Source organism: Phaethon aethereus, assembly GCF_964289735.1.
Source record: "Phaethon aethereus genome assembly, chromosome: 12".
NCBI classification, from domain to species: Eukaryota; Metazoa; Chordata; class Aves; order Phaethontiformes; family Phaethontidae; genus Phaethon; species Phaethon aethereus.
The window spans coordinates 958894-969938 of NC_138588.1; the positions used below are offsets into that span (position 1 = coordinate 958894).

Consider the following 11045-nt stretch of genomic DNA (forward strand, 5'->3'; position numbering starts at 1 on the left):
AGTAGATCATGAGGCTCCCTCCCACGTTCTCCCTTAGAAGCCTAGTTGCTGCTATTATATGGAAAGCGTGGGGTTCCTTGGGGCAAAGCCCAGCAGGCCGGGAGTGTTTGTGCGTGTGCCGACGGGCCTGCCGGCGCCATGGCAGCTGTAGAGAAGCCAAGCACAGTCGACAGCGCTGCCCGGGGCTGCTGAGCCCTCGCGGGCCACCTACGGGGCTCAGCAACCGCGGGCAGCGCAGTGACACACCCCCCGCCCCAGGAACAGCCACGGACGCACAGCAGCAAAATCCCGCCAACCACGCCCCCGCCCAGCCCCTCGGCTGAGCAGCCACAGCATGGCCCCGCCCACAGAACATCACCAGTCTGACCCCGCCTCTGGGCGAGGCCTCGACAACCTCGACCCCGCCCCGAGGCCTTGTTGCTTGGCTCCGCGCCGCGAGGAACTTCCTGCTGGCGGCGGCGGACGGTGGCCGCGAGGGTCCGGTTCGCGCTCTCCCATGGCGGAGTGGGAGGATGTCGCTGGTGCTGGGGCTGCTGTCGCACACGCTGAGCAGGGTGCTGTGGTACTCCGGGCTGCGTAGGGGCTGCCATGCCCCCCGGAGCCAGGCCATGGAGCAGGACAAGGCGCTCGAGGTTTACGGTGACTGTCATGGGGCTGTTGGGGGTTCAAGGGTCGTCCCTCGGGGAGGCCTGGGGTTGAGGGGCCGTGGGGCGAGAGTCGTGGAGGGGCTGTGGGGCGGGGTTGTGAGGGAGCGTGGGGCGAAAGTCGGTCAGGGGCCGTGGGGCGGAGGTTGCGAGGGGCCCTGGCGGCCGTGGGGCAGGAAGGAAGTGTATTTGGCTTACTCGAGAATTGGAAACGCTGCCAGGGATGTGGGGCCGGGAGGGGTTACCCTTGGGCTGCTGGAGAGTCCAGGAGGTGTTAAGGGAGGGGTCAGGGCCTGTCCTAGGGGCCTGCTAGCTTTCGCCCACCACACCTGTGTCTGGAGATGGGGTGGATGCTGCGACCTTGGGGTGGAGCGTGTGCCATGGTCACCCTTCGTTAGGATCCCGAGCAAGGAGAGCGCTGAGGGAACTGTCTGAATGCACCGCCTGGCTGGTGGGTGACGCGGCTGCTTCCCAGCCCCTGAGCGTGTGGGAAGGGGCTGCGCTGCTGCGGGGCTTGCTGAGCCCCTGCGCTGGGGACGGCTACCTTAGTGTTTCATCACCTTAGAGGGAAGAGGAGCTGGACACACCTGGAAAGGCAAGTAATTCCAGAAAGGTCAGCCAGTTAGTCCAGCGAAATGGAGATTTCTGTTACTGAATGACTGAGCTTTTTATAAAATATGGAGAGATTTCATCTCTAGAAATGCTGGATGTAGGATCTTAGAGGATTCCAAAAACACAGTCAAGCTTCAAGGCACAGTTATTTTGTAGGCAATTAGAAGTAGTGCGAGGATTCTATGCAGCACTGTACGCAGAAAAAACATTTTATCTAAAAAGAATAAAAGGTGAAACAGTGTCAAATTCAATTTTGAAACTTGAGTGATGTTTAACTATAGATACTTAAAACATCAGTTGTTCTAAGTAATGATTTAGGTTATGACTCTTAAGCATATAAGTAGTCCTCTTGATTTCAGTTTGTCCAAAGGGTTATGCTTGTGTGTGATCTTTGCAGAACTAAAGCATCTGTCGATGTAAAATTTAGGTTTAAAAGACCAGAGATGTCCATGAAGTACTGCTGAACTAAATCAACTTTAGTGTTCCCCTTACTGCTTAGTAAAGTAATTGATTTCTTTTTTAAGTGGGCCTTTTCTCAAGAAAGATGATAAAATTTAAAAATAGGGGAAGAAATGTATCAGAAATTACAAGGAAATGTGCCTGTGAAGGTACTTCTGTTGTATGTATATATGAAGTAATTTCAGTTGGACTAGATGATCGCTGTAGGTCCCTTCCAACTGACCTATTCTACTCTTAGAGATAAAATGTCAAAAGTCATTTCATTGAGAATTCCCCTGCTTAAAATGAAATACGGCTAGATGTTGCAGCATCAAAGCCATTTTCTTTAAGTAGTCTTTCCGTTTTCATTGAGATGGTTTGTTTGGCTAAACTTCAGTAGTTGGCTAAGAATTTAAGCAAAAAGTGATATTAGAGCCAGAACAATGGAAAAAAGCTGAGAATACTTTTCATTGGTCTGACAAATGAGACTATTAATCTGTTTGCTCGTAAATATGCTAATAAAGCTAGACAGTTTATTTGCTTGTTACCATCATAACCCCTAATGTAACTGAGGGGACCATTACCAGTTCTTTGGGAACACAGGACAAATAGCCTTGTGGCATCTACTGTGTCTTCTAGGTGTTTAATTCAGCAGCATCACATCCTTATGATGTAGACAGAGAAACAGAGGCTGGGGGCTTCAGAATGATTCAAGCAATTGTCTGCTTCCCTGGAAATTAGGCAATGGGGCTCAGTTCTCTTAGTCATCCCAAGTTTTGTTTCATGGTATGGGTGATGACAACTTACTTTGGACAGCAAGTGTTTCCCAGCCCTGCTGAAAGGATTACCCTAGGTCTTGAGAGCAATTTGAGTAGCCCTCGCTCAGGGTGAGAGGCTCTGAGAAGGTGAGGTGAGTACCAGGAGTGAAAGCTTATACAACTGTACAAATATAAGTATTTTCCTTGCTCACAGGTCAGAGACTTTAGGGTATGCGTGCACGGATGGTGACCAGACAGACATGAACTACCATTCCTGCCTGCTAGCTGCCTTCTTCCTTCCTGCCTGGAAGTCAAATAGCAATATTAGTGCAGTGTTGTACTACGCCTGTGATACCTGCTGATGAACGCTCCGAAAGCAGCTTTGCAGCTCTCACGAGCTGGGTGGGTCTGTCTGTACCTGAAGATAGACTGAAGTAATTTGCCATAGTGAAGGCTCGTGTCACGTTTGCTTTAGCAATACAGTTAGCTATTGTAGTAGAGCTATTTGATAGGGCTACACTAAAAATAAAATCACTACCCATTCTTTTTTTTTTCCACCTGTTTTTTTTTAAATGGATCTTAACCTGTATCCCTTTAGTCACATTATTTATATCAGAAATGCTTATACTTGCATTTCTAAGGGGCAAGCAACTGCATACAAGGCAGAAGCGAGTGAGAAGTGGCAGCTGGGAGCTTCCTAGGTTTGGTCTTCAGTGTCAAAATTAGTGTTTCTTCAAGTTATGCTGTGTACGTGGCACAGATGTGAATAGGCGAGAGGTCTCATTGCCTTTCCTTCTATGCTACATTACTAGCATACACATTGAAATGCAGAGACTTAGTTTTTTTAAGGCTCTTAGGACATTTACTGAATTCATATACTCTCCTGTGCATTATTTTTCGGTGTCCTATAGTCAAATATTGTAGCTTGTGAATATTACTTTAAAACCTTTTGCTCTATGGAAAAGCAACAATAAATGTAATTCTGTTTCGTTGTGTGATGAAACCTCATTGAGCTAATCCAGAACAAATTGCTTCTATAAAAGGCAATGCTGCTTATTATTTTCTGTACAGGTATATTAAACCTAGTTAATCCCCACATTTTACACACTGAGGAAGTGACCATTGATACAGATAAATATGGGTTAGTGGATTATTGTTGTATTTGCTTTCCCTAAGATGGCTTCAAAATCTTATCTGTGAGGGCCAGGCTGGGCAGCGGAGAGAAGAGTTATAGAATCATAGAATTGTTCAGGTTGGAAAAGACCTTTAAGATCATCGAGTCCAACCGTTAACCCAGCACTGCCAAGCCCACCACTAAACCATGTCCCTCGACACATGTCTACACGTCTTTAAAATACCTCCAGGGATGGTGACTCAGCCACTTCCCTGGGCAGCCTGTTCCAGTGCTTGACAACCCTTTCAGTAAAGAAATTTCTCCTAATATCCAATCTAAACATCCCCTGGTGCAACTTGAGGCTGTTTCCTCTTGTCCTATTGCTTGTTGAGTGGGAGAAGAGACTGACACGCACCTCGCTGCAACGTCCTTTCAGGAGATGAGACGGAAACGTGGCTTGTCTTGTTAATAAGTTAGATTTTGAAAAACCTGAAAGGCAAGCAAACCTATATGAAATACTACATCTATGTATATCTTTTGGATAGGCTAATATTATATGACCTGTAGTTCCAAAGATAATACATATCCTCTAATAGGCATGGTTTTATTTCTATTTATTATAATGGAATTGTAAAAATAATAGCAAGTTGAGAACTGGAATGTGAAAAATATGTGCACAGTGAACAACAAATGCCTCAATTTACCCAGTTCTGAAGCAACTCGTGAGATAATGTATCACTGATATTTACAGCTCTGTCTTTTCTGAAAAGGAGCAAAATAAACGATGCTGGGAAGTTGGTTTCTAATAAAAGTACCTTTTATTAAATTCAGGAAAGCTACTTAATTGTTGGTCACTTGTCTTCTACTTTAGATATAATCCGCACTATCCGCGACCCAGAGAAACCTAATACTTTAGAAGAACTGGAAGTGGTAACGGAAAGCTGTGTTGAAGTGCAAGAGATAGGTGAAGATGAATATCTGGTTATCATCAGGTTTACACCAACAGTACCTCATTGCTCTTTGGCTACTCTCATTGGTAAGATTTCTATTTCATTAAATCTGTAACAATGACCATAAAGTTAATTTTAGGTTGTTTCAATAACAGTCTTAGTTAAAACTCAGTATTGCTTTGCCAGCAGTTTGACCAGGAATTTCATCTTGAGAACCCTACTAGCAATGCAAACAAACACAAAACAGAAGAAATGTGGGGATATCCATCTGTTTTTATCAAGTTAGGGAAACTCTTCAAAGAGCAGCTCTCAAAAATCTACTGGGAAGTGGTACAGAATTCCTTCTTTATATTCTCCAAATTATTTTAGTAATGTTAAATTGAAAATGGGTCAGCTCTTAAATTTAAAAAAATGTTAAAACTTTATGATTGTCTCCCTTATCTTTCCCTTGCTTTATGGGCTGTTCTCCATTCCCACACATGTACAAAAACCCCCTCATGGAATATAAGAATACCAAAAAAAGTTCTGAACTGTAGAGAGTTTGAAAGCAATTAAGTTGAATAAGAATCTGCACTGGCTTATTTCGCTTTTTTCACCCTCCTTATTATTTGTAGTGAGATTACATCTGAAAAATCACATCTGAGATCTCTGAAATGATTTGTTTAAATGTACCAAGGTTAGCAACTTGTACCATTATATATCAATAATAAGATTTCTCGGTCTGTTTTAAAGGTTCAAGGGAAAATAAGTCTTTAATTTAATTTAATGAAGAAGTACATGTATTTATGCCCCAATAAACCTTTGCAGCTTTATGTAGAAAGTATAGACAGCAAAGCATTAGCATGCCAAACAGTAATATTTTATTTATAGTTTGACCCAGTTAGGAAGGTCAGTGGGTTAAGGCTCAGACCTGAGGATCAATGACGTACATGTCAAATCTTAAACTTCCTGTTAGTCATGTTCTCGGCACTTAAATGTCAGGCAGGTCTTTGTCTGCTTGATTGTGCAGTCGTTACTAGTGTTGTGTGACCTCTGAAGCACAGTTCCTCATGCTGTTACAGGAAAGGTTTATGGTAACCTTTTTAAATAGTTGAGTAGTATATGTAAGAATGTAGGGAGTAAATAGTTTTGGGTTTTTTTCCCCAAACTTCCTTATCTGTACAGAGTACCCTAAGCTAGTAGTTCTTTTGGGGAGTATTTTCTGTTGCTCTTACCACTGGCTCAGCCTGAGGACAAACTGGGGCTGTGGTATGGCTTTGTCCATGCGTAGCTCATAGCAAAGGCAGGTCTTGTGGTTGGGGTTCCCCAAAACTTGGATCTTGCTCCCAAATGTTCCTCTGCTCAGTCTGTACATTAGAAGATTAAATAGTGAAGTTACAAGCTTGAATTCCCCCAAGTCATTGCAGGCTTGTGTTCTTCAAGCAATTTATGTTGGTTTCTAGCATTAACAAATGTTAGAAAACAAAACAAGCAATTGTCTCAGTACAGATGCAGCCATAGTGACAGCCAGGAACCTCTACCAAAATACAGAAGAAAGCTGGAAGTGGAGGAATTTGTCTGTATTTAGTGTGTCTAGGTGATGTTTAGAGACCAGAGACCTAAGCCTGTAAGGAAGGTATGAGCTTAACGGGGAAGCTATGTCCAAAGGGTGAAACTACAAATTATTTAGTCTCCTCTGTGGCTTGTGCTGCTCAGAATACAAAAGGAGAATATTGTCAATTATACTGGTACGTTTTGATTGTTAAATATGGATTCTCTGAAAATGCATATCAAACCTTGAATTTTACAAGAAAATCTCTTATCTGTTTTGTTTAAACAGGCCTTTGTTTAAGAATAAAACTTCAGAGATGTTTGCCTTTTAGACATAAGGTAAAGTACCTGTTCTAGAACTTGTTTTAAACTACATGAATGTATGCCAAGTTCTCTTTAGAAGAGCGTATGCTTCAGGATCAAGTAACTTGCAAGCTGTGATTAAGGACGGGGTCTTTTTAAAACTTGTCATTTGCCTGTGGAGGGAGTGAATGTTGCAGTACAGTGTAGCACCTGAAGGGATCTGTGAGTAACTGTGGTTCTTCCTTCCCTTTACAAAAGACCATTTATTGCTGCGCTTCTGAAATACACTGTATTTCAAGGGGTTTCCTCACCAGATGTCACATTCCGGTTCTTGCTTAGTGGAAGAGAGGATGTTTTCAAATACGATGTTACAAAGAATCATACTCTTGCCTTGCAGAAAATTAATTTGGCTGCCTGCAATATTTCAATATATCTAAGCATCATAAATATAAAATATCAATAGTGACCGACTCTGCTGTACCATTTGGAATATCTGAGAGTTGTCTCCTGTGGGCCAACCCTTTGTGAGCAAGCAGCCCTGAAAGCAAGAGAACTACTCTTGTCAGAAACCGATCAAGGGACGTTCCAATACTTTATGTACGCATCATCTAGGAAGTAAAAACTTTAGAACAGGTTCATTAGAGTTTAGGAGAACTGCAGAATTCAAAACTGGACCTGCGTTAAGGGAATCTTTATGACCTGTGTCTTAGGAACTGTTGTATAGATGGCACACGGGCCTGACCCGGGTCCATATACTGTCTAACAAGGGGCCAGGCCTGGCTGTGCTGCTGGAGTGTAAGAAACTACATAGGAAACTGGGGGTTAATGTATCCTTTAAGAAAGGTGTTTGGGTCTTAGCAGGAGCTAAGAGTAGACCTTTAATGACAAACATAGTCTTTTATAGACCTTTAGAAACTTGTCTGAAATAAGTTAAAGTATAAATTAATTAGCTGAGGATTTTCTGGTGTTGATTTTTTGTTGTTTTGTTTTTATAGTTGCTAGCTTCATCTTTTCAGCTCAACAGTGTAAAGTGAGACTTGCATTTCTAGAAAATTAGGTAGACAGTGACTTGTTATGCTGGACACATGGTAACAGATAGGTTTAGCTTCAGTGAGATAAGATAAAAGGCATAGGATTTGTTTACTTGGTTCTCCTTTGGTACATCAGTTTTATGAGGGTTTTTGTTGTTTTTGTTTTCCTCAGGCCTGTTAAATGCATGAAGGTGATTTAGGTGCTGTTTAAATTCTAGTCTTATGTCTGTTGCCATGCAGGAAGTAGATACTGTGTTATGCTACCATTTTCAAATAGAATTATCTGTGATTCTCATCATTGAGCAAAACTTGTTAGGAATATCTTACTAGGAATCTCTTCCTAATGATGTTTTTTCAAGAGTGCTTAGCTTGTGAAGGTGACACTTGCAGTTCTGGTGGCTTTTAAACAAATTGCTCCTGAATTGTGGCCTGCAGAGAACTTGTTGAGAAAGTAGTGCCAATTCTCCACTGTTTCCAGTAGTCTAACTGCAATTACTTTTTCACAAGAGAGGTTGATATTAATGAGTGAATGCCTCCACAATTTTGAAGAAAGATTACTGTGGCCTCTCTGAAATGGGGGAGGAGATTGTCTTGTGATTATGTTACAGTGAAGTCTAAGATCGTCTCTTACTGATCCCTTTTTGTTGTCTGTGAACACTTTGAAAAGTATGAATTACCTGCATTGTATGTGTATTTTACAATGTTTTTTCTTCCAGTAATGAATATATTCAACTATTGATTGAATCTAACATTAGTGATCTCTCCTCTAGCTGGAAATCTACATATCTGAAGGTACACATTCCACTGAAGAAGACAGTAAGTAGAGCTTATGAATGAGGGCAGCTTTAGACTGTGTGTTTGTGTTCTTTTGAGAAGTCCTTTCCCTACCTTACAATCCTTTTCAGAATTGAATACACTGTTAAAGCTTTAAAATGAAACACGTAGTTGAGGCTGTTTCAAAAGCTCTGTTGGTACTGCGAACACATTCTTGTTGTTGGTTTGGTTTTTTAAACAGAAAAACCCCCACAGTTCTTGGAGATGTTAAGTTCCTTTTATAACAGAAGTTGCTACTGGGCTGCTGAATAATTAACATGAAGAACTTCCTGACTGGTTGATCTTGCTATCTTATCATCATCATAACAAAAATATATGTTTCTCAGTCAGTGTTTAAAGTAAAACTTGCAGGACATCAAAATTCTTTCAAAGCTATAGCAAATCACTGGCTTGAACAGCTGTTAAAGCCTTTGTTGAGGCAATGTCCCAGGCTTTTTTGTTCTAAGTATTAGATATTTTTGTATGGGGAAAATCTGTTCTTGTGACTAAATGATTAGAAATTGAACCTGAAGAACTTGGACTACTAATTTATCACAGGTTTCACACTTTATTTCAAGACATGTCATTAGTACATCTTACATTATTTTCCTAAGATGGAAGAGTAACAAAAATGTTTGGTTTCTGATGGTTGTTCTTTTGTGACTGAGCTTTCATGTGCTTTGTTTTCAATTTCCTATTTAATCCTCTGAGCACTCGAGTACCCTCACGTTCTTCTTGTCTTCTTGTCTTTCCGTTGTGTCTGGCACAACCTTCTTATTCCAGGCCACGCAACTTAAATGTCTGCCTGTACAGTGCTTTATCAGCTACTGTACAAATTTCAATTTTAGATATTATGCAAATAATATCTTCCACCTAAAAATAAAATTGAAAAGAAAGTTGACACAATGTACTGTTACTGTAAAGCAGCATTTTCTCAGTCTTTGAGCTGGCCATTCACCAGGTTTGGAAAATCTGCACTGCAGTGTGATATCTAGCACTTGTCGCGTTACTGATGCAGTACGTGTAAAGTACGACTGAAAACTGCTTCTGACTTTACTTTTCATGTGATGTTTTGCAGTCAACAAGCAAATCAATGACAAAGAGAGAGTGGCAGCTGCGATGGAGAATCCAAACTTGCGTGAAATTGTGGAGCAGTGCGTTACAGAGCCTGACTAGTAGCTATAATATCCAGAGTTACCATTTTGATACATTTCTTAAAATATCTTTGTTTAAAAAAAAATAAAATAATAATAATCAAGGCCTTGAGTTTAACACTTGAGTTCTTTTTATCTTCCACATGTTTTTTAAAAGCAATTGTTTATAAGATAGATTTAAATTATGATGAATTAGTCTCTAAAATAAAGTGAAGTGTATAGTGTTCAGAGTTTGTAATTTCTGGTGTCCAGAGAAATATTTTATGATTAAAATCAAAACAATGCATATGTATTGCCTTCTGATAGACGTTGTGATATAAATTCTGTTTTGCAAGTTAAATTTCTACATTGTTTCAATCACTGCACTGTAAAAATAAAACAGATTCTTGTACTGAAAAGCTGCTAAGTTCAGAATTTTTTTTTTTCCTTTAAGCTTAGGTTTAGATTTCCGTTAGAGAAGAAAACATTTCATTCAACTTCTTCATTGTTTGTAAACACATTAAAGTTGAAATGAATTCAGAAAAAGAATTGGGAACCAAGGGACTGGACTGGACTGGAACAAGGTAGATTTTTGCTGGGATGCTATTCCTGCTAAATATTTGGGGGTTTTTATTTGTAAGTACATGTTTCTGATTCTGCAGACTTTGCTCTATAATTCTCCTGCAGATAAAGTTTTTTCCTGTGGGCAAGATCTTGCCAGTTTGATCCTGCTTTTTCTTATGACTGTCCTGCAGCGTGGAAGGTGAGGGAACCCCACAGCCCTTCATCCCTGTGGTTCCTGCTGTCCTGTTCCTTTTTGCCGCTCCCTCGCTAATCTCATCTGGGGCGCCCGTAGTGTTGCCAGCTGTCGCGTGTTTTCCCACTGGAGAAGGTCCCTGGGATTAGTTTCCATTGCAGCTGTGGATTTGACCATGGATTTACCTTTCCCTGAAGAATTAGGCAGATATTTCTCGCTCGGCTGTCCTTCTCCCGGTGGAAGTGGGGTTCAGCATCTGCCATGCAGCCGCAGGAGGGCCTCAGTGTAAGTGTACGTGCAGGGGGAGAGGCTGCTGCCGCCCATCTCGTGCCCCGTGGTGCTGACGAACTCTTCGGGTGTCCCGGGGAGTCTTTGCTGGTCAGTCAGTGCGCGGATAGCCATAGCTATCCTCTGCAGTGGTTCATGAGAGGTGCAGGGAGCCATTCCTTTGTGAAACAGTGACTACTCTAGTGGGCTTGTATTTGGTTAAATGGCGAGAAATCCTTCGAGTTCAGTGCAAACATCTGTTCCGATTTCAGGCATTTGTAACCATATTAATAATAAGCCACGTAAAGCTTTCCCGAAGGCGTGGAATGATTGAATGGACTCCAGCTAGGCTACGCGTTATGAATGGGGGGGAATGTCTCCCGTTGTAGAACAGCATACTGACACATGTCACAGCTGTGCCAACAAGAGCCCACAATCTCCCTACTTTCAGTGCCAAGGTTATAAAAAAAAAAAAGGAGGGGGAGAGAAGATGTGCAGGTTACTGCACATCTGCAGAACTGTCAGTTGTAGTGTATGTGTGGAAAATTACTTCCTTAACTTCAGTTATTCAGCTTCAATTAAATTTTACTTTATTATTTTCAAAAGCCTTTGTGCCCTCATTGCTCACACTGAATTTAGCTTGAGGGAAGTATCTATGTTCTTAAGCAGAACTCTCTACAGATGCTTCTGTAAAG

General features: G+C 41.6%; 1 protein-coding gene across 1 annotated transcript; it reads left to right on the top strand.

The window, feature by feature from the left end:
* Positions 1 to 512: 512 nt before the first annotated feature.
* On the top strand, positions 513 to 9537 carry CIAO2A (cytosolic iron-sulfur assembly component 2A; the record flags this gene model as incomplete). Its single annotated transcript, XM_082005092.1, has 5 exons — positions 513 to 639; positions 4438 to 4602; positions 6336 to 6385; positions 8151 to 8196; positions 9272 to 9537. 5 exons carry the CDS (start codon positions 513 to 515, stop codon positions 9367 to 9369), a joined length of 486 nt encoding a protein of 161 aa, XP_081861218.1. The 3' UTR covers positions 9370 to 9537.
* Between the last annotated feature and the right edge of the window lie 1508 nt (positions 9538 to 11045).